This window comes from Parasteatoda tepidariorum, chromosome 2, assembly GCF_982258835.1.
Source record: "Parasteatoda tepidariorum strain Cologne lab strain chromosome 2, Ptep-v5.0, whole genome shotgun sequence".
Taxonomy (NCBI): Eukaryota; Metazoa; Arthropoda; class Arachnida; order Araneae; family Theridiidae; genus Parasteatoda; species Parasteatoda tepidariorum.
The window spans coordinates 69604785-69632572 of record NC_141756.1 but is presented as its reverse complement, the minus strand read 5'-3'; the positions used below and the strand labels follow the sequence as shown (position 1 = coordinate 69632572).

At 29.6% G+C, this 27788-nt stretch overlaps 1 protein-coding gene across 2 annotated transcripts; it reads right to left on the bottom strand.

Moving 5' to 3' along the window:
* Positions 1-279: 279 nt before the first annotated feature.
* LOC107442167 (transcription factor BTF3 homolog 4) lies at positions 280-27383 on the bottom strand. 2 transcript variants are annotated; one of them, XM_016055655.5, is made up of 7 exons: positions 26917-27383; positions 24909-24962; positions 14343-14456; positions 13786-13894; positions 9097-9198; positions 6494-6553; positions 280-592 (listed from the first exon to the last, which is right to left on the bottom strand). In XM_016055655.5, the coding sequence occupies exons 2-7, from the start codon at positions 24960-24962 to the stop codon at positions 546-548; spliced, it is 486 nt and encodes a 161-aa protein (XP_015911141.1). In that variant the 5' UTR covers positions 26917-27383; the 3' UTR covers positions 280-545. The 2 variants fall into 2 exon arrangements, with proteins under 2 accessions (XP_015911141.1, XP_015911142.1); XM_016055656.5 differs by having other exon boundaries at positions 9106-9198; positions 26917-27237.
* Positions 27384-27788: the final 405 nt, after the last annotated feature.

Sequence of the window (27788 nt, the reverse complement as noted above, 5' to 3'; positions counted from 1 at the left end):
CCACAGGTCCCTGGTTCGATCCCCGGGTCGGGCAAAGGTTGACTAAGCCTTTCATCTCTTCAGTGGGTCGATAAATGAGTACCAAGCATGCTTGGGAACTAAACACTGGGGGTTCCGCATACGGCCAACCGGAATACCTGCTCCTGCACCCCAGAAAACTGAGATGGGCTGTTGCGCCGCTGAATTTAGTTTTATTAATTAATAGCAATTAACAATCTAATTTGAAACTATGAACTGCATATTAACTGCCAATTTTTATGTATAAAAAATACAGCATAATAAAGCAAAAACATTTTTATTAATTTTCAACATATTTTGTTGATATCTCCAGTCCTCGCATTCATATTGACTTTAGAGCAGCTTAGTTGGACATAGTAGAAATACAACAATAACAAGACAAAAATTCATACAAACATGTTTTTACTACGCACAGTTCAATACACAAATTTTGAAAACGAAGTCATGGTATCATTACCATATATCAATAAAATTACAGAGTTGTTAATACAGGACATTTTTCCTTCATCGCGGCTATACTCGCAAATTTACACGCCTTCAGCTTTAGACGGTTCATCGAAATTTTCGACTAAGTCTAAAAGTAAACAGTGCAGATGATTAGAAAACATCTAAATGATAAGCATTTTTAAAATTCATCCAAATAATATTGGCAGAAAAAAAAGTAATAAAATCTAAAAAGCATGATAACCCTAAAGTTAGTAAGAATATCAATAGAAAAACTACTGGATATCATATTAACAATATTTGTTAAGAAATACCATCATATACTGATATGCCTAGAATGTTTTATAAATGGTAGGAACTCCATAGAAATTATGAACTATGTTCTTTTATAGTGCTATATTTATAACAAATAGGCTATTGAATAAATTAAACTATAAAAGTTTAAACAGGAGTTGTATACGTATTAATTGTATTTTACAAAACTTGAGAAGACGCCATACCCAGGGTTTTAGGGGTAATATATGATTTTGCTAGGTTAAAAACAGATCACACGGTAGTTTATTAAATAACAGAAGATGATTACATTTCATCCACACATATCATATATAACTGCAAGCCATAAAATAAAGCTCTGAAATTTATTAAGTCAAGAATGAAATCTCTAAAGTGTAAAAATGAAATTTCAACTTTACATATTACCTATCAGAAATTAAGTGCATAATTCAGGAACAGGCAAAAGTGAGAATAAATCAAGAGAAAAAATAAATCAACGCCAACTTGGAATTTTATTTAATTTTTACCTTCTAAATCAAAACTTTATTATTACCCTTTACCTTACTCTATTAAGAAAAACTATTGTGTGATAATATTAGATTTCAAATCAGCAATTTATATTAGAAGTTAGAGAAAAACAAATTAATCATGATCATTTTTCTAACATATTCTTGATATGATTTGTGAGATTCTTTTACTGCCCTCAATAGTGTTGTGGTGATCTTCAACACTCCTCCATAATTTCAAATGGTATCTTTGTTTAGTCTAAGAGACATAATAGTATTCTCATGGTGACTAACATTAAGCATTGCTTTATTTATCGAAAAACCTTCTCAGGATCAGAATTCCCATGTGGCAAAATTAAAACAGTTTTAATTAATGTAGTTAAATTCTTATATTTTAGATTATTGCTTTTTTATTTATATTTAGCCTATAACTCTAATTTTTTAGGAACACCAACAAAATTTTATCAGATTTTTAGGGTTTGCATAGTTTTAGGAATTTTATGAATTTTAGGGGGAATGTGACCCCTGCATACCACAGGAGCAACACCGCATAAATTCTCTTTCACATCCATTACGAATTTAAAATTTATAAAAAGCGAGTTCAGGCAAACCTAGAGTAAGCAATGAAGTTTTAATTGCTGAAAACTTTTTTCTCTTCAAAATATCAAATATTGGAAGAGAACTTCTCCATTGTGGAATTCAAATTTCTATTCTCACAAATTTTTTTCAATTGAATAATTAAAAAAAATAAATTTCTTTTTAGTATTTGGATTCAAAGTATTTCGCATTTGGATGGAACTTCATGGCTTACTCTAATAGGTTTGTCTGAACTCAGTTCTTTCTGCACTTCACAAGTTGAGCTTAAAATTCAATAAAGGCATTGTTCACTATATTCATTTCAGTAAAACTAACATTTTCTCAAGAAATAGAATAATAAGGGAAAGAAAATAATATGCATTTAAAAACAACTGAGTATAGTAAATCACCTCATAACAGTTGTCTTAAAATTTTTTTTTTAAAAAACTATTTTTGCGCTATTCAACAGATAATTTTTACATTACCCATTGAAAAATAAATAGATAAGGATATAAATATGTTGGAAATATATCAGATGAACATAACTATCAAGTTCAGATCAAATAACAGGGTTTGAAAAAAACCCAGGTATATTTAAAAAAAAACAAACCCGCCTGGGTTTTATTGAAAAAATGAGGAAAATTGTTTTTTTTTTTCATTGAGTGCTCATAAATGAAGTTTTACTTTTGTTATATGTATTTTACATTAACTTTAAATAATGCATTATCAATAATACATATTTGAATCCCCTTTATTGTTAAATACATAACATAGCACAATTTTATAAATTTTTTTGTTTTCACACACATTCATTTACCATAGTTATTAAACATATATATCACTTATTATAAAATTAGTGAATACAGTGCACTTTCGATTATCCGGATTAATCACCGGGACAGGTCGCACGGACTATAGAAAAACACGGATGATCCGAAAACTCCTTTTATTAAAGAAAAATTCAATATCAGTACAAAAAATATAAAAATTACTGACATTTGCAAGCATAACATCAAACTAGGAATTTTCCTTATTAAATAATGTGTAATGCCTCTTCGTCATATATCGATACACATATTTTACAAACCGCAGTAATGTCACTGAAATCAAATCCTCCCGTATAATCTAATAAAGTTTCCACAGAGCAGCAGAATGAGAAATTGTATTTCATTCATTTACTACATCTTCTGCATCAGTCACTATTTGATTTAACAACATATTGATGTCTTCATCAGTCAAATACTGGAAGCCAGGCTCACATGCATCACTTTGAAACCAATATTCTAAATTTTCTTCATCAAGAATTTCGAAACATTAGATTTCTTTTACTTGTTCGAGAATACTGTTATCATATTTTTCTTGAACATCTGAAGAGGATTGTTCATCAAGCGGTATGATCTTTCTCCAAGATCGTGATAACGTAGACGATTTTACCTTTGACCATTCTGCTGATGTTCCATATACTGCAATCCAATAACGAATGTTGCTTCCAAAAATTTGGTAGTGTTACCACTTCATGAGTCAAATAATTTTAATCTTCAAAATGTTTCTCTTTATATTTTTTGTGTGACCCCCGGAATGAGCCAAATAATCCGCTCACGGATAATCGAGAGTGTACTGTATATATAATCGGTAAAATCTAAAATTTCATCCGACTTTAATAAAAAACCGAAATAAATATTTTATGGTCTTCCATATTTTTAAAATAAGATTAATAGAAATTGAAATTTCATATAATTATAAAGAGTATCAGTTACCTGTCTCATTTTTTTTCCCTTCAAATTATGAACCATAGGAAAATTATTTAATTTTTAGATAAATAATTTAAAAAGTTCTCTTACAAAAAGTTTTAGCTTATTTTTTTTAAAGCCAGAAAATAAAACTGTTTAAATTTGTTAATGTAACATTTAGTAAAAAAAAAAAAAAAAAATGTTTCTTTTCAATTTTTTTAAACATATGAATTAATAATAACCGGTTTATTAATATATATATATATAAAGCATGCAATTAAATTTGAAAAATGGATTATTTAAATTTCTATTTGATTTAATTTCATTGAAATATTAGTACTATGAAATTATACTATTATACAGTGAAACCTCGATTTTACGTCCCCCGAATTTACGTTTTCCCGCATTTTACGTTTTGTTCATCAGGACCCAGTTTTTCCGTATACCTCCAATGTTAATTTTACCCGGATTGTAAGTTTTTAGTTTACGGAATTTCCCGCATTTTACGTTTTTTGTAGAAATAAAAATAAAAAAATGTTTTAATAAGCAATATTTTTTCTATGTTTGCTTTTTTAAAGCTCATCCACGTTGTTGCAAGTAAATCTATGAAAGCAGAAACGCATTCCACAGACTACTGTTTTCTAGAACTTTAGTCCTCTCTACCCCTTCCTTTGTTGAACACCTGCTGCCTGTCTCGGACAAGGCAGCGGGCGAAGAAACTAAGTACAGAAACAACACATTTCATTGGTGCAGGAATGAGACAGATAGGAGAAGAGACACTCCAGTTACCAATCAGATGTAGTGACTTATTTTCTTCCTTGGAAAGCAAAGGGGATCTTTACGTTTCTACAGCTTTTCAGACTCTGTTGTTGTTTAGCACAAGGTGGTCGCATTTCAAACCCTTTCGTACGAAAATGGTGAGCAAAAAACGCAAAAACTTTTCTGTTGCTGAGAAAGCCGAAATTGTTAAGCAGTTTAATGAATTTCATGGAACAAAAGTAGCATTCGCTCAATTGCAAGGAATTCCCGTAACAACCCTGCAATCCATACTACAGAAAAAAGAATGCATTGATAAAAACTTTGAAAAAGTCGGTGAAAAAAATGCCAAGAAACGGAGAACAATGAAAAAATCCCCGTACGACGAGATGGAAGGGATTTTAGTAAAATGGTTTAAAGAGGCTCGTGACGCTAATGTACCTGTAAATGGCACCATATTAAGAGAAAAAGCTCTAGAATTTGCCGATAGACTTGGTTAAAAGACTTTACAGCTTCCAATGGCTTGATTGACCGGATGAAAAAAAGACATTATCTTGTGTATAGATCGCTCTCCGGAGAATCATCAAGCGTGGATGAAGCTACAATAGAAGAATGGAAGAAAAATTTACCAAAGGATACAAGCCAAAGGACGTATTCAATGCGGACGAGACCGGACTTTTCTTTAACCTTCTGCCGGATAAAAGTTACGTTTCTAAGGGAGATTCCTGCCACGGAGGGAAGATGTCAAAATTGCGTCTTACGGTTTTACTATGCTGTAATTCTGCTGGAAGTGAGAAGGTGACTCCACTCGTTGTTGGAAAATCACGCAAACCACGATGCTTTAAAAACGTGAGAAGTTTCCCAACAAATTATGAAGCGAACAAAAAAGCGTGGATAACAAAAGCCTTTTTCGAAGACTTTTTGCAGAAACTGGATTAAAAGATGAAATTTCAGAACCCCAAAATAATTTTGTTCATCGATCAATGCAGTGCACATCCGGATTTGCAGCTATCTAATGTGCGCGTTGAGTTTTTTCCTGCAAACTGTACAAGCAAATTACAGCCTTGTGATCTCGGCATTATTCGATCATTTAAGGTTTTTTACAGAAAGCAACTTGTCCGGAAAGCTGTAGCTGAACTAGAGAACGGAAACCTAAATGACGCCTGCAAACTAAAGTTAAGTGTTCTGGAGGCTATGTATTTTATTTCTGCTGCTTGGAGAAGCGTTACACAAAAGTGCATTTCCCACTGTTTTGAAGAAAGCGGAATCGTAGCTTCTAATGAACCGTTAACAGACGCAGGATTAGATAGACTAGACTCGGAGAATGACAATGAAACAGTTAGCTATGACTTCGACGAGTACATCCGAGAAAACTTAGCAACATGCGAAGCTGAGAGAACCATTGCTCCATCCGTGGACGATGTTATGGACTTTTCATCCACCGATGAAGATGAACAAGAAGAAACAGAAGCACAGCCCGTTCCTTCTTTCAACACAGCATTGAGAAGTTTGCTAATAGTGAAGGACTATTTTCTATCATACAAAGACCAGGAAAAAAATTTGCAAAAGATTTCAGTCCTGGAAGATGAGGCATTTACTTTGAACTCAATGTCTAAAAAACAATCTACTATTACGCACTATTTTGCACCTAAATTACATGATTCTTAACAAAAATTGTAAAAGTGATCTTGAACTGGTATGTTTTTTTCTTTAAATACTAATATTCTTTTCGTAAAATATAGATTTTAATAGTACCTTTTGAAAGAGTCATCTTTACTACCTTTAGTTTGTTTTATTTTCCCATTATTATTATATGATTTTTTGCTGTCTAAGTATTTCCCGTATTTTACGTTTTTTTTACCCAGTCCCCTGAGAAACGTAAAATCGGGGTTTCACTGTATTATTATATAATAGTATAATATATTGTAGTATAATAGTATAATAATAGTATTGATATTATACTAATTAGTACTATGAAATTATAGATTAGTTTTTTTTACTTTACAAATATTAAAAACATTGGGTTTTTTCAAGGTGGGCCCACATAATAAAACCAAGGCGGGTTTTTTCAAGGTGGGCCCACATAATAAAACCAAGGCGGGTTTTTTCAAAGTGGGCCTACTTGGCGAACCCTGAATAAGAGTAATTGATAAATACACAAATGAATAAAATAAATTATTATATGCTAACCTGGCACTTCTTCGTCTTCTTCTTCATCAATACCACTATTTGTTTGTTCAGAAATAGGCCCTAAAAATACCAATAAACATTAATAAATAATTTGGAAGTATCACAAAATCTGCTTTATATCAGATTTGAGATTTTGTTCAAAATGAAAATATTTCTTCTAGGGCACTGAAAAAAACTGGACAAAATGTTAGAAACTAAAGATGACCAATACAATTGCTTAAAGAATAAAACAAAATAAATGTAACAGATCTAAAAAAACTATACATTTTTACTTTAGTTAAAAAGCTTAAATTCTTAACTGTAGATTTAATGAGGTTTGTAGCAAAGCATACATTCAATATGTGATTTGTTAACTAATTGTATCTTTGCTTTCTTTTTCAGACTTTTAAATCCAGCAAACATTTCCACAAAGCATTGAAACATAACAATCAGAGCATGCCCCTATTATGAATTTCCATTTATAATTTTTAGCAGACAACACACGACTATTTTAAGTAGAACATCTTCTACAGAACTATCTGACAGTTGATATTTTGTCTCAGGACGCAATTTTACGATTCCGCATTTCCCGGCTTTTTACCTCAAACACTTTTGCAAGTTTTTCATATTTTCTTTTTAATGGATTCATTTATATTTTTAACTAGTCACAATTCTTAATATAATATCAAAATTAGGAATTTATGCACTCTTGTACATAAAACAAAGCACAATATAAATTTCTAAAAATATTCATCAAATTACACCTCCCAAATCTTCATGGTTTAAGAATTCATCATTGTTAGGGATGGCAACAAGTGGTCCCAACTGTTCTACAAATGTCGATAAAATCATAAGCTACAAAGTCACTGTCTTGAAATATGCCTGGAGTTTACATAAAGTGAGAAAAACTGAATCGAATTTCCCGCAATTCAAAAAAAATAGTACTACTCTTGGCAAAGAATTTAAATGTTAAAATTTTAATATTGTGCTGTACTTTGCATTCACGTAGGGGAGAGTTGGATAAAACGGGATAGGCCGTCTAGGGACCAGACTATAGCAGCTATCTAGCGGACGACGACAGAAACTTTTTATTTGACTGTGATTATATCATTTTCAGTGCGTACCGTCGAGATCACTAGTTGATAGAAAGTTGTAGGCCTCGGAACTTTTTTACTCCATTTTTTTTTGCCACTTTCTACATTTACGAGTGCTGTTTTTCACATTGTACTGCCTATATATATATATATAGAACTAAAATTCCAGTGAGTATTACATTTGATGAAGAATTTATTAACAAGTATTCTTATGTCTAGTCAGAAGCCACGTTTGTTTTGAAAAGTGTCTGAGTCTGACAAAACGGGATACTTATGAGTTGGATAAAACAGGACAGTTCCTTTTATATCCAGTTTTATCCACAGATTTATTTGTTGGCCAAATACTTTTACTATACTATTATAACTATATCGAAAGAAAGGTAAAAAAGGCTCGTCCAAATACATTGACCCCTGGATTGGCCGCAGTGAAAAAGTTGGACAGATAAGAGACAGTATTCAATGCTGAACAAGAAAAAACGTGTGAGCATGTATTGGCTCTAGAAGAGAGATTTGGTATAACTCTAACGGACATAAGAATGGACATTTGAGTTAGCTGAGAGAAACAATATTAAGCATAATTTTAACACAAGGAAAAAAATGGTTGGGAAGTGTTGGTTGTAATCATTTTTTTGGCAGGCATGAAGAACTTAGCCTCTGAAATTCAGAACCCACGGGTATGGTCTGAGCAAAAAGGGTTTAATCGCACTGCAGTTAAGCAGTTTTTTGAATTCTTTATTAAGTAAACATAGGATTACTCCAAATGATATTTATAACGTTGATGAAACAGGAATTCTAACAGTGCCAAACAAGACTTCAAAAGTGTTGAGTCTACAAGGCAAAAAGCAAGTGGGTAGCTTGTCTTTAGCCGAATGAGGAGTTTTGGTTACTGTTGAAACATGCATAAGTGCAGCTGAGGTATTCATCCCTCCTATGTTTGCATTTCCTCGAGTGAAGGAAAACCCAAGACTCACGGATGATGCAGAAATACAATTTTTAGAAATTTTGCTTTACAGTTTGTCAATTAATTATGTTTTTAGTTAGTTTTACAAAAAAAATTAAACATTGTAAACCCTATCCCGTTTTGTCTGACCCAGGTATGCTAAAACGGGATATGTAAGAGTTTGGAAAATTATTTTTTTCCCTATTTCACAGTCATTAAAAGATGTTTTTTCTGTGCTTCAATAAGTGATGTAGCTATAAAAAAAATGTGTAGTTATCTTTAACAGATTTTCCGTAGTAAATAAAAACAATAATGGTATCCCGTTTTGTTCCCCTACTAGTATAATTGTAACAAAATTGTTGATCAATAAAACTTTCTCATATAAAATTGACTTTATTTAAAATTTTAAGATAATCAAATGTTAATATAATATTTTATTAGCTCGTACATTTACTTTTTAATATTTTGTTAGCTCTTTCTTTACATATTAGCTCAAGAACTATTGTTATATTATTGCTAAGAGAAAGATTGAACAAAAATATTTTTGCATACAAAGTATCAGAAAATAAAGACAAAATTTTTCAGCAGACCCAAAATACCTGTTGATGTTTGCATTGTGGCCAGTCGTTTCAAATGTGTGAGGCTTTCAGCTCCCAGTTGGTTCAAAATACCCGGAAGCATTTCTGTGATTTCTATATGTAATTAAAAGAAATTTTTTTAAGAAATAACAACCAAAATAATATAGTTAAATAGCATGAAACTGGATTCTAAAAACTTGAGAAAAAAGTTTTGATATGATATAAATCAAATTTTAATGTTTATACCGTGAAGTTGCTGATTGTTTTTAGAGCAGATGAATAGTATTAATAGATTCAGACTTGTCAACCCACCAAACTAAAAAAATCTAGAAATTTTTCAAAGACCAGGAGATTTGGGGGGAAAAAAATCAATAGCTTATGTAAGAGTCACCCAGTAGATTTTACGAAACTTCATGGTAACTGAATTAGTAACTAAATATAAATAAATAGAATAATATACTTAATATTTCATATATACAGGGAATTTTTACACGAATGCATTGTTTTCCATTTATGATCAACATTAAATAAACTTGAAATGCCCTTTATTATGTTAACTCATAATTTTGAACAGTAATTTATTATTGATGTTTAAAAGATTTTATTAATTAAAAATTTGCTGGTAACAATACAATAAATAATTGCAAAATTAAAAAAATTATTAAAAAATAAAAATACAGCAATGAATAAACTTTCGAAAAAAAAAAAAAAAACAACCGATAACTGTGTGCATTACTCTCTTAATTTGCTTTCGGCAATTAAATGCAATATATTTTTATTATTTAGAACTTTAGGGTAGTATTTTATAGAAGTATAGACAAGTTAGAAACAGAACATTTTCTTAAGAATGACACATTAATTATTTTAATACAATTACTAATTCAAACTTGAGTGAAAATTAATTTCCTAGAGCATAAAAGCACAGGTTAAAACTAAGATACTTATTTGGAAATATCTTATTACATTTTCCGTACAAGTGGATTTAAGCTTCGATTGAAAAGAAGCATGCATAAATAAAAGTGACCACTATTAAAATCAAACTTAATTTTTACTTAACTTAGCTTCTCACTCGTCAATTTAAATTCTATTTCCAACCAGTCCAGTTAAAGTTTGCTTATCAGGCCAACCAGGAAAGATGTGTTTTTCTTTCTTTGTATTACATAATTACACATTAATTTCATAGAAATAATCTTATGAAAGCAAATTGGCCTTTTATTGTTGATTAATGTAGTAGTTACTTAATCTTTAAAGGGATATTATCCGGATACTGTGATAAAGAATTTTAACATTAAGGACACTAATACTTGATTTTACTTTCTGTTAAATAATGGATACGAGTTTCATCTCATTGAACTTAAATTGTTATAATAGCTATTGTATGATTAAAAGTTATCTCTTGATATTTGAAACAGTCTTCATTAAACCATTATCTTAGTAAAGTATTATTAAAATATCTTATGTCTAACAGAAACTGCATTTATAAACTCTATCAAGAATTTTAATTAGTTATGATGTTCATTATTAGTAGATATCTTCATTTTATAGCAAAGTATAACATTTACCTCAAATATCTTTTAGAAAAAAAATAAAAAACATCGAATTAAATGGGTAAAAGATATTTTCACCAGGTATCAGAAAGTGAGAAGTTTCAGGGTTCAGTGCACCTCTAATATATTTCTTTTTAATCAATCTCGAGCCATAATATTCTACGCAATTGAAATACCTATATCTTCATATTAATAAAAATTTCAATTCTTCACTTAGATTTTGACTATTCTTGAGTAATAAAAAAATTTTGTTTTAAAAAAAATTATTGTATGAATAATCAACTAATTATAATTTACAAAAATGTTGCAATTAATCATTTATTTTATTCAATCCATCTATTGAAGGTTGCATAAAGTTATAAGAATTAACTTCATAATTACAAACTACTTTAGTATGTTATAATAATTTTGGTAAGTTTACACTCTAGTCTATGCAGTCCAACATTAATTGATAGAATAATTTTTGGCCATACTTATGCAAAACTGAAAAAAAAAAATTTTGAGTAGAGAGGGCTTTGAAACTAGTTTCGGAATAGAATGATCCAGGGAAAAGGGGAGTTAAAATGGAAAATGTGGGAAAGCTGGCAAGAATTTGATTGTGTGTTTAACTTAACACCCTGTATACATAGAATATAAAAATCAACCACCAGCTCATTTCTGTTTAATCTTATTAATTTTAAAATGGGCAACAAAACTGTCAGCAGCTATAAAAGACAGGTAAGTTACTTATATGAAATTGAACATGTACATTTGTACAGCATGCACACCCTGTGGCAGAATTTTTTCTGGCTTTCTGCGACAAACCTAACTAGAACCAATATCTTTCTGCAAGATATTTTTATCGTTATAAATATATGTGTAATGAATTTATAATAATAGATGCACTTCATGTTTATAAAAAAGCCTACATGCATAGAATAAAACTATGTAGATTTTTTTTTCTTCATGTCATAATATAAGTTTAAATTTCTTAATAAGTTTAAATGTGCATAACATGGGTGCAAGTTGGAAAAAAGGCCAAGACTGAAAATTTTTTGACTGAAATACCTAACATACGCAATACCACCTCGACATATGCAAACTATCTAAGAAAGCTTTACCATAATACATCAAGTTTAAATACTGTACAAAAAATATTTATTCATCTGTCTTCTGATAAAATAACAACAGGACATAAGAAAGTAGACCAATAACGTAGACCTAAAAAATATTTTTAAGGACAGAAAAAAAAAATTCCGATTTCCGTCTTCGAGTCAGTCTTGTTTCCGTCCGCGGACATTTTCGAAAGACGGAAATCCGTCCTGGGGACGGAAGACTTGCACCCATGGTGCATAATCTTCGATAATAAAGAAAAATTGTAAATGTATAGATCTGCAGACAAAAATGCTTACTAGAGCATAAATAAAGATAACCCAGAACCTGTAATAAGATAGAACTTATAAAAATAGCTAAGAATGGACAAAAAGATTAAATTTATAAAACAACATAACTGAATTTGAAGTATCAGCTTAAAACAGTATGATTTCATGTTTCATTATAGTAATTGTATCAGGTACAGAAACAAATCAGATGAAAAAATTAATATTGAGGTTGAGTAATCAAAATCAAAATAATATTGACTATAACCGAATTCTAAAAGCAAAAAAATTAAAGCAATCTATTTCTATATGAAAACAATTAGATTCGATTAATTTTGTGCTGACTTATTGAAAAAATTTTATAAAAAAAAAAAAAGAAGGTAAATAAAACTTTTTTCGTGATCAGATTAAGTTCAGAAAGAAAAAAATACACAGCGCTTGCGATTTGTAACAGAAGTCTCACTGTATTGTGCAAATATATAGCATTGATACCACACGAAGTACGCAGACGCTGTTTCCGACTCAATATGCTCAAGACTATTTAACATCTCGAAACGAAATCGTCTTCATCAGTGCCGAAACATCGGTATTAGAGCCATACTCATTGGATGTGATTTTTTTCACATGCGTATGAAAACCTATTTGAAAGTGTTTCGCCAGTAAATATTTTCCACCAATCTGGTTTTCATTCGCATGCCAAAAAATCGCAGATAGTGAGATATCTTAGGCTTTATTTCATTTATCGTTATATTGCAAGTGTTTTTTTTATATCGACGGCTTAATTCAAAAGATATAGGCATTTTATCACCCGTTTCATCCTTGCTATCAACATCGCTACTAGTAAGAATATTTGGTTTGAATCTAGAATGTTTTTTTTTTTTTTCCAATATTAGTAGCGTGGAAAGCTTCTTTCCTATTTTCCTGTCGCTTTGTAGAAAAAAAAAAATCTCTGACATCGCTAGATATTGTCATTTTCCACCTTATTTCTTCTTCGAAATGGGCCTTGAAAAATAAGTTCAATTTTTTTTTTTATAATTATTGTTGCTTCACAAGAGCAACAAATAACCTTTTCGCTAGACATTATTTTTTTAAAAAAGAAAAAAACTTTTTAAGCATGAAATTTTCCACATAAGTGCAAAAAATATAAAACGCTCTATTCTCGTAAGAAAACACAAAAAGCAAATTACTGCGCTAGCGATAAAGGCCGAAGTTGGCAAATGTCCCAAAAATAGCTTAATAAAGGGGAAAAAATTTCTCCCCTTTTATATCCAGTTACTGTTTGTGTTGGACACGGACTAGGGAGATTAACGGAGGATCACGAGTGCTTTCCCCTTCCACGGTACGCTAGAAAAACAATTATTTAAAAACAATTCTGTAAGAAAATAATTTTGCAGAACCATTATTGCTTCTGCAGAAATTTTCTGTTTCTGTCGAAATTATTTTTTTGTAAAACAGTTTCTGTTTCTGCAGAATCTTTTTTGAGAACTTTTGTTTTTGCCAAACCCAAAAATTTTATTTCCCAAATAAGAAAATCTTTCTGCAAGAACTCAGTCCCTTTCTGCGACAATGTCGCTGTGTCGCCGTGTTTCTGCCACGGGGCATGCACATTCAATCTGCTTTTGTGGAATTTTAATGGGATATTACACTGCGCTCACTGCACACAGAGTCTAGTGTCTGCCCCAGGTAAATGTAGCTTTGAAATGCACAAAAGAGGCACAATCTTCCTGAAAACAACCAAATTTTTTTTGTTGCCCAAAACAGCTTTTACATTCCACAACAAGCATAAATCAACTTACGTTTTGGTTCAGCATGACCAGTAATTGCAAATGTGTTAGCAGCCAAAGATGCTTGAACTTTAGGATTATTAAAGTGAATAACTGAACCATCTTCTTTAATCATATTAACCTAGAACAAAGCAAAATAATAGCTTATCATAAACAGCACAGATAATATTTCCATAAAAATAATGTTTAAATAATAATAAATTTTAATGTTTCATATCCGCCGAGCTTATAGCTTTACTCGCTTCAGCATTTCATTATCCACAAACCAAATAGCTAATTGGAAATAGCGTTCAAATTTGAAAGGCATATTATATTTATCAATTCATTTTTATGACAGTTGCTTGATATTACAGTTTTAGAATTGCCAACGGGGAAAAAAAAAGAGCATTGGTACAATATTGAAATCAAGCAATATTTATTTAAGTTTAACAAGAGAAATGTTTATCAAGTGAACTTTTTTTTCATTAAAAAATCATTTTTAAGAATGAAAGTAACAGTTAATATGATAAACCGACTACACAAGGGACAAAATCTAGAATATTTTTTAATAACATGGAAAGGGAACTTACTTCTTCAATACCAGGAATATTATTAACAGCTAATTTCTTTAAAGAGCTTTGTAGTTTTTTATCATCTGTAGTAGCTGTCCTGTGTACAACCTTCTTCTTCCTCCGTGCAGTGCCCTGCAATAAAAACACATTCCAACTTATTAGAATAAAATGTCTAAATTCAAGAAAAAACATTTAAACCTTATTCAAAATGCATTGATCTTCCACACAAAAACTTAACCTTAATAATGAACACAATGTAATATGACAGTTAAACCATTGTTTCAGTTTACTTTATAGGGCTTCTCACTGCCAGGCTATATAAAAAGTATTACAGAAATATTTTGTAAACAGATAAGTAATAACATAGTTTCTTTCTTCATAATAGCACTACCCTCTAGTTCTTTAAAATAAGTATATATTCTTTATAAGCAGCAATGATTTGAGATTGATCAATAAAAATTGCAGTGTAATTAACCCCTTAACATACAAATATGTCAATTGTTCCGTACGTCAGAACAATAATTGATGTGTCTTAGACGTCTTCAACGACGCCCGGTGGCCGAGCAGTAGCAATTCGTGCTGCCGTGCCACAGGTCCCTGGTTCGATCCTGGGACCGGACAAGGTTGACTCAGCCTTTCATCCCTTCAGTGGGTCGATAAATGAGTACCAAGCATGCTTGGTAACTAAACACCGGGGGGTTCGCGCTCGGCTGACCACCTGACTGGAACATCTGCTCCTGCACACCAGAGCCCAAGGGTCAAGAAAACTGAGATGGGCACAGTAGGCCTTGGCTCTCTATGGGCTGTCGCCCCACTGAGTTTAGTTAAGTTGTCTTCAACAGGGATGAAAACTTGCTTTGGACAGCAAATAAATATTTTAAAGTGGTAGTTTAACACAGTGTTCCCCAACCCCCGGTACGCGGACCGGTACCGGTCCGTGGATCAATTGGTGCCGGGCCGCCCATTTAATTGAAACTGAATTTAAATTCCTAGGTTTATACCCCTAATTAAAAATATATGTGCTCCATTAAAAAAAATTTTATTTTAAAGAAAGGGGCCCCCGAAGGTAGTGACATAAAATTTTTATTGTTTTAAAAAGTCAAAAAAAGAAAAAGAAAACCACCGCAACTATTTTCTCCTTCAATTAGTTTTAATAAAAAAAATCAATCATCATAACTTTAAATATCATAAATAAATCATGAAAGCGCAGTGCGAAATTTACATTGGAACTAATGAAGAAAAGTAACAGCAACCAAAACAAAGCAACGGAATAAACTGGACATAAGCTACACACTTCGGGTGTCATTGTCTCCAAACCCCCAGATGGAACCGTCTCATTGCAAAGAAACAAGTTCAGGGTTCTCATTGATTAACGTTCTAGTAAGCTAAAATGTTAAATCCCTTTACATTTATTTTTTGGGGTAACTGTATTTTATTTTGAAGACATGTTTAAATGCAATTAAATTAAAATTAATAAATCGAAATAATCTGAAATATATACAATCAACATCCCACCCCAAGCGGGCCGCGGTTAAATTATCAAACGTTGACCGGTCCGCGGTGATAAAAAGGTTGAGGAACGCTGGTTTAACAATTGTAATTCTCGGCTTAAATTCAATTTAGTAGATTTTTACCCACCACTATTTCTAAATAATTTGTAGGCTTATATAATTCACTAATTTATAGTAGTCATGTCATGCTATACTTTTTAAAAAGCAAGCAAAAATAGTCAAATATTTGCAAAATTTAGTTTGTAATTACTTACTGCTTTTTAAAAAAAATTATTTTAGCTTGTCCAGAGCAGTTGGCATCTTTGTCAACATTCCCAGGGGTCTGTTTAAGAAATTTGGGTCTGTTAACGGACCCTTCACAAAATAATTGATCTTTTAGTGACCTTTCACAAATTTGTTTATCTTTATTATTGTTTTGTTGATCGAATAAACCCTTCACAGGAAGGGGGGGAGGAGAGAAAAACATAAGTAAACGAACCAAGTTTTGTTTTCAGCCGACACTTCTTCCTTTATTCGCCCAAAATGAATATTCTGCGTTCAGCAGGATAGGCTAAATACCAAATATTTGTATGTTGCACCTCTAATTTAGTAGCAGCAATCGCTGTTTATTTAAAATTTAAATTTTTTATTATAATTTTACATTGTTGAGCATCATCTTGTATCTTATTTTATATTCACAAATTCAAAGTAATTTGTTCACAATTTTACAAAAACGGACCTTTCACATAATGTCTGGACAGACCCCTGACTCCGTTGTGAGTTGTTTACAGTGCAATCAAATCATTTTCATATCAAGAAATGATAAGTCATGGGGTTAACAATAATATTTTAATTTTTTTTTTTTAAAAAAAGGCATTTAATTTGATCTTGGTAAATTTCTACTCACTTATTGTATTTGAGTTCTCCCTAGGAATAAAATAGGACACTTTGAGTTTTGAAAGGGAGCTCACTTCCGTAAAAAACCTATCAATTCTAAGTCTCATTTGCACAGTCTATTTTGGTTTTGAAAATAATAAATATCTTGCAAATTATTATTTTACTTTGTAAAGGCAAAACAAGTTGATAAATAGTCACCTCAGGTCAAAAATAGTCGCCTGTGGCAACTCTGTATTTGGACCAAAATTATTTTAGAATATTCTGCAGTTATCTATTTCTGTATTTGAGAAAAACAACTAACACTCATATTCAGAAAACCTTTTTTGAGCTTAAGCACATGCCTATACTTAGGTTAGCTCTAATGCTTGCTAATTGGTACATTCAGATGTAAAGGGCCAAACTTGCTAATACAAACAAAGGTGTAGTTATGGCCTACAGCGCGGGGGACAAACTCGTTTGCACCCTCTAATATACATAATATATGTCAGACTTAAGATAAATGCTTTAAGTTAAATTTCTCTAAAACTGAACTCATTTAATTGAATTTTACATTAAATGAGATTCTACAATACGTCACTGTAACAACATTAATTCGATTTGGTTTAAAATCGAATAGTACTCATTACTAAAGTATGTAGTTTCTATTACATTTAGATGTTTATTGTTTTTTATTGAAGGATAAATATTAACTGATTACTATTATTTCACTTATTTGCAAAGAATAATTTAAAAAATAAATAAACCTTCCCCTATAATAATACACTTCTTATCCCAATTTTAGGTAAATGGGATAAAAGTTGTTATTGGGTTTATGTTTGACAAATGAAACTATGGGGGTAGGGGGGGGGGCATCTGAAAGCAATTTTTCTTTCTTTCTGGAATTCATTTTTCATAATTGGCGCATATCTAAGACTACGAACAGGACAAACGTTCCTTCTGGTCTCCCAATAGCTATGCTACTAAATACAAATAAAAGGTATATAAATTAATATTGTCTGCTCAAACACAATAGACTGTAAAAATTGTACAAATGTGTTATGATTTTTTCTATGAGAGAAGAAGGAAAATTGTTATATATTATATGCAGTGACATATTTTCAATAGATTTTTTTTCATTGCATAAAAAATTGTGCATTGTTATTTAGAAAAAATAAAAATTATATATTCTCTGAAACTTGCTTAAATATGAGTACTATATACATCGTTGTTAGCATATGCTGCACATTTAAAATTAGCTATTCTTCAACTAACTTTCAGAAGATGGAAAATGTCATATAACATTGATCTACCTATTGCAACAGGAAAAAGAAAATAATTTAAATTCATAAATAGCCATTTAATCAAAAAATATTATTTATAATTAGAAAAATATATATTTGTTACCATTAGCTTAAATTTATATGAAACTCGAAGAATTTACGTCCAATACTAAAATTTTTTACAAGGAACACTGAAGTAAAAAAATTTCTAATGAATTAAGTTTCACATTTCACAAGTTAAGAACTGCACAGAATTCTTGTCAGCTTTCAAAACATTTGCTTAGAGCTTTTCCTCAGAAATTTATGTTAATTTTTTTACGAACGCCAGCCCAATTATGTAATAACTGAATTTGATCTTCTGCACTTTTTAAAGTACGCTCTTATACTATTTTATGTGTAATTCAAAAAGTAATTATCCCGAAGTATCAAAATAAGGGAGATTTATAAAAAATAATTAGACACATTAAAAGACAATCACTATGCAGATTTTTTTTTTAAAAGTAACTTTAATAATATATATATATACTGAAAATTATGAGAAAATGAATATTTAGAAGTGAATTAAATTTTTTTTTTTTTTTTTTTTAAAATCACTTCTACACCCCATCCGAAAAAAGAGAAATTATACTAATTCAACCAGTTGAGAATATTCCTAACAAAAAATTTATAATATTAAACAGAACTAAACCTATAAACACAGATAATTTCAACAGTGTGTAATTACATAAACAGCGAATTTAAATAATTACATACTGGTAGTTATAAATGGAATATGAATAAAAGGCAGTGCTTTTAGAGATGACAGATTATTTTTACAGAGCACACATCTGGTTGTATTTCTAACCCAATTTTCCCAATCAAGATAATAAGCTGTGACAAGGAGAAATACAGATACATATTATACTATTAGGACTAAATAAAGAGTGCAGCAAAGGTATCAAATTAAGGATGAAGTTTGCTAATAATAAAAAAAAAACTTCATTTTCTTATGTTTTCATTACAGTATTTCAATTAGTACACCAGGAGCTAATCCAGGATTTTTAATCAATAGGACCTATTTTTGAAGAAAATTTTAATGCAACATTTTTTATGTACTGAACAATAGACAACCACAATAAAATAAAAAATTATTATTTTTTTTTTTTTAAATCCTCTTGCACCCAGCATTATATAGAAAATGTAAATATATATAAAAAAAACAAGAAAACCACTTTAAATTTAATTAATATAAATCTTTTTACTATGCATCTATTCACATTTTTGCACTATTTACAGCACCCTACACACATCATAAAAGATTATTTTGATTACATTTTACAGCATTTTTTTTTGTTTATTTTAAATCACATGACTATACTCATTTTAAGATAAGATTTATCAAATTTTAACATCCCATAGCTGCCAACCTTAGGAACCAAAAATTAGGAGCACTATATGTAACAAAATAATACGCAAAAATTACGAGAATAAGACCAAAATTTAACTATTAAATAATAAAATTAATAGACATATATTTAAATACCGTATGTAAATTAGTAAAACAAAACTAGAAACACTATCTTTTGTGGGAAATAAATATTAATATTTTATAATTAGGAATACCGGTATAATAATTTAAAAAATTACCTATTAATATAAAATTATTCTTCTCAAAATTATAAAACACAGGTGAATAATAATCTACATCATAAACAAATATTTCTGATGCAAGTGTTAAAATACTACAATAAATTAAAAAAAAAAAAAAAAATAGTTGTTAAAGATTCATCTTAGTGAAATGATCAGCAACAGCTATTGGAATAGTATTTTCTAATAAAAAGCTACTAAAAATTAAACACAGTAAGTGTGGTTGCGGCCATCAGAATAAGAGATTGATTAAAAAGCAAATATACTGCAATTTTATGAAAATTCAGATATTTTTTAAAAATATCAGATTTTCAGATTTGATTTAAAAATTAGGAACTCCAAATAATTCAGAGCAGTTGGCAGCTATGACATCCCAGCAAAAAATAAAGTGAAAACAGTACTCATACTGCCTTATACAATTCATCAAAGATTTCAGGCATGATGATCTTAATCATGGTACAAGAGGGAAAGTATAATAAGATTAAGAAAAAATTCCATATTTCCATGAAAGTTAAGACTTTATTATAGTCTTTTAAAGCAAATGACAAACAACCTCGGACGTTAAGTAAAGAATATTTAAACACCAGAAAAAGTGAGATAATCACAGAACAGGTTTAGGAGTAGATAAATGTAATTGCAGTAATTATTTTTAATTTTGATGAATGTTAAATTGTAAGTTAGAATAAAACAATTAAAATAAAATAAAAAGAGAACAATTTAAATTTTTGAAAATGTTTTCATCACATAAGATTTAAATGGGACACTAATTTTCCCTTACAAAATTTCAGTTTTAATACAACATTATTCAAGAGTCGTAAAAATTCAGAAACATATTGATTAAATAGAAAGGATACGAAATTTAAGATAAAAATTAGGTGAAGAAAGTAAACTAGCATGATTGTATGTTACTTAATATCAAAACAACCAAATTTCTTGCACACATACTGTTTAATGCAGCATCAAAAGAGGAAAAGAAAAAAACTTAGAATGGTTACAAAAAATCAATCAACTTAAATGTTCCCCATTTGAAGACCTTCACATGAACTATACAAAGCTAAATTTATCCAAAATATAATAAATTTTTTGGTTGATAAAATCTCATAATCTGCCTTATGAATGTCATCAATAACATCAGACAAATATTTATATAATCATAGAATAAATAAATGAAAGAATCAATCATAAAAACTATATCATAAACCAGAACATGAATGAAATTAGAAGTGCTTTAATAAATTCATTTTCTCATAATCTGCCTTATGAATGTCATCAATTATATCAGACACAATAAAATAATCATAGAACTAAAAAGCTACAAATTATTCCCTAATAATTTCATATAACATAATGCAGCACTATTAAAAAACTACCTGGTGACATTTAACGCATTAGAATATATATTTTAGTGTTTACCTTATTGCCTGATGTACATAAATACTATTAACATAAAATGATCAGAATATAATCAACCTTTTGCACTCATACTGCCTTATACAATTCATCAATTAGTTCAGGCATGTTATTTTTAATCATAGTACATTATCTAATAAGTACTTTAATCAGGTAGGAAAAATAGCCATTAAAAAAATTTAAGCCATATCAAAACAATCCAGAAATTCTCATAATCTGCCTTATGAGTGTCATCAATTTTATCTGACAAATCTTTATAATCATTGAATAAATTAAGAGGATGAATGAATCATAATAAAAATAAACTATCTCACCATAAACAAAACATTTCTTACTTAAAGTATAGAAAGAATTGTTTATTAAAGTTTGAAATACAACATTTACAAAAAACGAAAATATATTGACAGTAGAACATCTTCTTTTATCTATATTTAATGTAATAAAATTGAGCCAAAATCAAAAATACGAAGCTACTTTTAGACATAACAAAATTAGGAAGGAAAAAAAAAATAAATAAAAAAAAAAAGCACATTCTATCCTAACTAACCACGAGCAATACTCATATCCAACTCTAAGGAACTGGTGGTGCACACAAAGCCAGCAAACCTTCAGCTTAATTCGGTTAGTAATTCTTGCTGAACTGAGTCTATTGTAGTTTAGACAAGTACTCATTATTCTCATAATCTGCCTTATGAATGTCACCAATTACATCAGATAAATAAATTAATATAATCATAGAATTAGTTAATAATAAAGATCAACACAACAAATGGTTACATTAATATGATCTACTTATAAATATACTTGGCATAATCGAAAAAACTATTGAATTCTAAATAAATATAAATCAAATCTATTACACTTGTGATTAGCTACACTAATTACCAGAAAATTATTCAATAATTTGAATAACTCACATTAATAGAGCACCTAAACTTGGAGCATCCCAGGCTTATTTAATAAGGTTTTTTGATATGACCTTAAAATGAGCTTAAATATTAATATATTTATATGGACTAAAATAAGACAAAAAAGTAAAGAAAGTTAGCCTGTTAGGACTGCCTTCTTCCGAGTATTAGAATGAACGGTTTTAACCTTCATGTTAAAAACCCCTGTCAAAACCCATAGTTTTGGTAAAACTGTATTTTTATTTGAGTTTAACTGCTTATAATTTAAAATTAATTCATTTTTGGGCAATAAAATTAGAAAAAAAAAGTTGTTAAAAGATATTTAAGAACAGATTCTTGCATTTTCCCAACATGATTATATCAAAACATACTATTTGCAGTAAATTATTAGGATACTAAACAAAATTTTTGAAAAATTAAAAAATCAACACAATAATATGGATTTATCGTTTCTTAAGGGAGACAAAAATAAAATTTTAAGAAAAAATATTTTGTGAAACTACCGTTTTCCCAAAAGTTGAATTTGTGAAGGTACCGCTAAAAGGTAGCAAATTCGGACTGAGCAGACCCCTGATGTATATAGTTGCAAAATCAATAGCAACCATTTACAACATTCATTTATAAAGGCATTTATGTGAAAATAATATATTGTCCACTATATGCCAGAAATGAAAGAAAACAGTAGGTTTTTGACAGTTTTTACCAGTAAAAACACTGTTTTTACCAATGTCATGTCAAAAACCAGTTTTTCACAGCAAAAACCCAACCCTGACAGTTTTGAAATTTAAAGTTAATTTGAATAACATCTAATTAAAAAATTATTTAAAAGAAAAGGAAACATGAACAAAAAGAAAATATTAAAGTACAGTACAGAACCCGTTATCCGGAAATCAGAAAACCGGAAAACCAAAAAACAGGAACGAAATTCGAGAAGTTTTCCCGCCATTTTTTTAAAAAATATTTTTTTTTCCTCATAAGATTTTAGGATTTTTCTTTCTTTTTTGAAGGATGTTTACCTTACCATCACTTTGGAAATAATCATTAGTGTATTACTTCATCGTTTTTTCCTCTTTTTAAGATTATTATCATAATTTTTTTTTTTTTTAGTTGGGTTTAACAATAAAAAAAACGGCTTTTCGTAGTGATTCAGAAAACCGGAAAAATCAGTTATCCGGAATAGCGATGGTCCCGATCGTTCCGGATAATCGGTTCCCTACTGTATATGCTAAAAACAAAAAGATACTACTCCTAAATACCAGATATCTGACCGTTATAATATTCCTTAAAAAAAAGAAAAATAAAAAAAAAGAAAGAAATATTCACATTACTTTAATAATAAAATCTAGTCGGATTCTTCATCTTTATAATTACAACTTAATGTTAATGTTGCCTCTACCAACACAGTACATCTTAGTTTTAACGGCCTGCAGTATGAAAATGGTCATGCACCTCTGCTAAATGCAGATAATAAATAAGCAGTTTTATTAAGAATAAATATTTTTCGTAATTAACAAAGATATTTCAAAATATTGCTATAACTAAAGTCGCCACGACGAAATCGTGATGACACTGCTACAGAATGTTAGAACTCTTGCAGAAAGATTTTTTTTTTTTTTTTTTTTTTTGGGATAAAAAAAATGGTGTAATATCAGAAATAGATACATTTAACAGCAGCTTTTGGAAGCAGACAATAGAAAAATATAATAAAATAAAAGAGAAAAAAAAGTAAAGTATGCTGATCTCATCGGAATGCGACAGCAAAATAGAAAGTTTATTTTAGTAGCACAATGACAAAAAAGAAAATAACTGCAGATTGTCCAGAAACAGGGTGGCCACTCAAATCAGATTTTAAATTTCCCTGATTTTTCCAGGTTTTCCAGATAAAAATCTTAAAATTTCCAGGTTTTTGTTTCTTTTTTTCTTATAAAGTATAGGATGTGTATAAGAAAAGTGTCTATATTATAAAATATTTTATTCAAAATGTTATTTTTTTAACACATCATCTTGAAAATTTTTTTGACAATTTTCAAGATTTTATTTATTTTTTAATCTTTTGGCACAAAATTTTGAATCAAAAATCATATATTGACCAACAAAGAAGCCTTTTTTGTTTAAAATTAAAATATGTTATAAGAGGTTAAAATGAAATAGAAAAAATTAGCATTAATGCAACAATTGTAACAATTTGTCGACAAACATTGCTGTTAGTGATTGTAAAAAAATGTGTGATTGGTTGGTTTGCTCAGAAAAAATAATTCATAGATTTCTTTGAATAGGAGTAGAAAAGCTTTCAGAAAAAGAGTGCGATATAAAATCTATTATCATAAAATTATAACCAATTAAGCTTTGGAGAATTTTATAAAGTTAAAAATACAAAAACATTTTGTCAAAATAGAGAAAAAAAATAACCACCAAAGCATCGGAACAAACTTGAGCCATAAATGGATTTAGCCCAAGGACAGAATTTAAAAACAGAAGCTAATATCCTAATCCCTTTTTCCACCAGAATCTTACCTAAATTTTCCTAAATTCCCATAGCGGTCAAAGGTTTCCACATTTGTTTAGCAACCGTGGAAGAATTTTATATGGCATTCTAGTTTAACAGAACTATAATGGAGCAAATTTTGATGCAAGCAAAGTATCGCTAAGTTGATGATATTTCAACTGTTTGGCGATACATTTCCGTTAGCCAAATTATTCAACAAAAAATAAGCACTCAAAAATATTTTTAAGGCTTAAGGGCTTTTAAAAAATGAAAATAAGCACTTTTTAAAAATGCTACGCACCTTGTTATTTAGCAGTAATATTTTTTGAATCTGCCATCAACAAATAGCATTCAAAACAGTTAGTCCATGTTTCAATGTTTAAATATTGAGCAAAATTTAGTAAATTTTTTACTCTATTTTGCTCAAAAATAGATATATTCTAGTTTTAATGACTACTTGGAATAAAAGATAATGATTCAATTTATAATTATTAAATGAAATATTTTACCTTTCCACCAATTCGTACTTGAGCCTGCAGCTTACTTAACTTTTCAGCATTCATCTAAAAAAAGAATAAAAATAAACATGAATAAAAGAAAATTATCACTGAAATATTCAATAATAATTAAATAGATAATTTAATAAAAATATTAATCACTGTTCTGCTGTTTGACATCAAAGAAATATTGAGATTATTAAGCATCAGTTAAAATTATGTTTTTTTTTCTGTTGGAAGTTAAAATATAGTTAAAAAAATTATATAAAAAAATCTTATTTTATATTAATGAATTATATTTTATATATATAAATCAATTATCCTTATATATTAACTCATCTAAATTCAAAACATATTAACAATGCTTAATATTATTTAAAAAAAATATTACTAAAATGGTTAAAACTCTTTGATACTAAAGTATTAAAAGCTGACAAAAAAAATCAAAGTTCTTTTAACAAGATTAACACTAACACTCCCATGAAATTTAAAATTAAAGCTATGATTTATTATCTAGATACCAAATGAAGAATGAATTAATTTATATCTATAAAAAAAAAAACACCTTAGTAAATTTCAATAATTGGTCTGTGATTTTAATTCAAACCAGACAAATAAAATTGTGTGTATGGACTTATGGGTTGAAATATATGAAAAAGTTTTATACCTATGTTAAATACACTTATTATGCATTAAAATCTAATGAGCAATTATTTAAAAACTTTAATACATCATAACACACTTTGTAAGGAGCAAACTAAGAGAAAACTTATATCAAATTTATAGTCATACCTGCCAACTTTTACGCATTTGGCGTAAAATTTTATTTTTACATTTAAAGTGATAGTAAATATGTACTATTATATCTTTTATAAACTTATTTTTAAATGATTTTGATTACCACTATTCTTAAAAAAAATTAAGCATATATATTAATATGTGCTACTAACATGGTTTGCAGCTTAGGCTTTTTCAAATACATCGTATTTTTATGCTTAAAATCGAAATTTTAATTCCATTTTATTACCAGTGGGAAAAATCATAATGGAAGGGATAAAAAGTTGGCAGTTATGTTATAGTGATATTTTAAAGAACCACTTTTGATAAAATGCTATCAGGCCAAAAGGATTTTTACGAAAATTAGTTTTTGCAAAAGAATTTAATATGGCAGTATTTTTTGTCTAAGTAAAAATTACTTGTTTCTCTCTAACCTTGTGGAAGTTTTGTGAAATCAATTACTTATACATGATTCATATTTAAGTTTGCTTAAGACCCCAATATTATTCAGCATTAGCAACACAAATAACAAAATAAATGTAATAAAAAAAGTCCAAGATAATAGAAAATTACATTAGATCTTTAAACAGTACAATACTTTCAATAATTGATAGAGAAGACGGCAGTAAGTTTCAGTCTAAATAGGGTTAGGTTTGATAATTTCTATGGCTTAATATGTAATCAAAATACATACTTATGACACAAAATGCAAGCATTCTTTGAGTAAGAACTGCGAGTGCATTATCATAAAAGCAAAATGGAATGAATATGAATTTCGAATACTTATCAAATTCGTATTTATTTCTAATAACTAAATCTTAATCATGCTTCTTTATATAAAATTATAAGTAATAATTTTGAAAAAGAAATAATTAATAAATTAATGGGAGCGGCGATGATCCAACATTTAACTTAGGATATCGGCAGAAAGTCATCCTTTGTTTACAGTATAATCAATAGAAAACAGCAAATGCCAAAAAAGTTTCGGAAATCGATAAAAATGTATAAATAAATATTATTAATAATTTTTGTCGCAAAAAAATATAATTTGACTTTGTTATGATTTCGGCTTATTTTTGTGTGAAGCAATGCGGCACATGAACCTGCATATTTTGATAGCCGGAAAGTCTCGAAAATGAAGTCATGGGTGTTATATCTCACTGACAATTACGAAAACAATAAAATCGTAGTTGCAAACATAAATAAATCACGTTTATTTAATAAACAATTAAAAAACACTAACCTTTTTTAATTTAATGGGATGAGATGTGCGAACACGAGGGAAATGGTTAATGCAGATTTTCTGTAGCCAGATTTGAAACTGCAGCTTTAGAAATAAAAACTGGCGTTGCCAGTATGATTTCAAAACTCCTTTTGTTAAAACTAATTTGATATTTTAGTATAATATATTCAGTAAGAGCATAATAATGATTCAAAACATTCATTAAAACAATAAATATCATTTTTCATAAAAATTTGATGCAAATCGTAATTCCGCACTAAAATTCCCTTTGCGCACTACATTACTCCGCACCACGCATCCACATCAGATACTTTTTGGGACATTCTCATTGTACCACATTTTACCATCGAGAAAAATGGAGGACATGAATAGTGAGTTTTTTGAGGACGGTGATCTATAGTGTCTCTCAATGGTCATCGGAAGGGCGTGAACTGCATATGTGAATATGTGAAAATGGCTTTTGTTCTGATGCGATTTATGATTCGATCATCATCAAGAGACATAAGAGAAGAGAGCCAGGGATCAAGGATATTTAAGGGATCATTCACACTGCATGCGATTGACCAAGACGTGCGTGTGACTGTTTAGAAACTACAAGTAAGATGCACAGCGAATCGAGTGTCGAGTATGATTGCAGAAACGAATCACATGAAGTAAGAATGTTCAAAAAGGGCTATCACATTGTATGAGAAAAATTAGAGAATGCGAAAATTAAGAGATGCGAGCAAGAACCTGATTGGAGAGTTTTTTTTTGGGGGGGGGGGAGCCGCAGCACATTCCCCTCTCTAGAAAACGATTGATTGTCTGCCTCGATTCTATTCGATTGATTGTCTGCCTTTCACGAGATTGAGAGGCCCTGTAGTCGTGAGCGA

Excerpts from the sequence above, each read along its gene's own strand:
- LOC107442167 (XM_016055655.5), bottom strand. The coding sequence starts at position 24,962 with ATGAATGCTGAAAAGTTAAGTAAGCTGCAGGCTCAAGTACGAATTGGT. Across the intron at positions 14,457-24,908 it reads AAGTACGAATTGGTGGAAAG|GGCACTGCACGGAGGAAGAA; the intron begins GTAAAATATTTC and ends TTTTTATTGCAG. Across the intron at positions 6,554-9,096 it reads AACATCAACAGGTATTTTGG|GGCCTATTTCTGAACAAACA; the intron begins GTCTGCTGAAAA and ends TGGTATTTTTAG.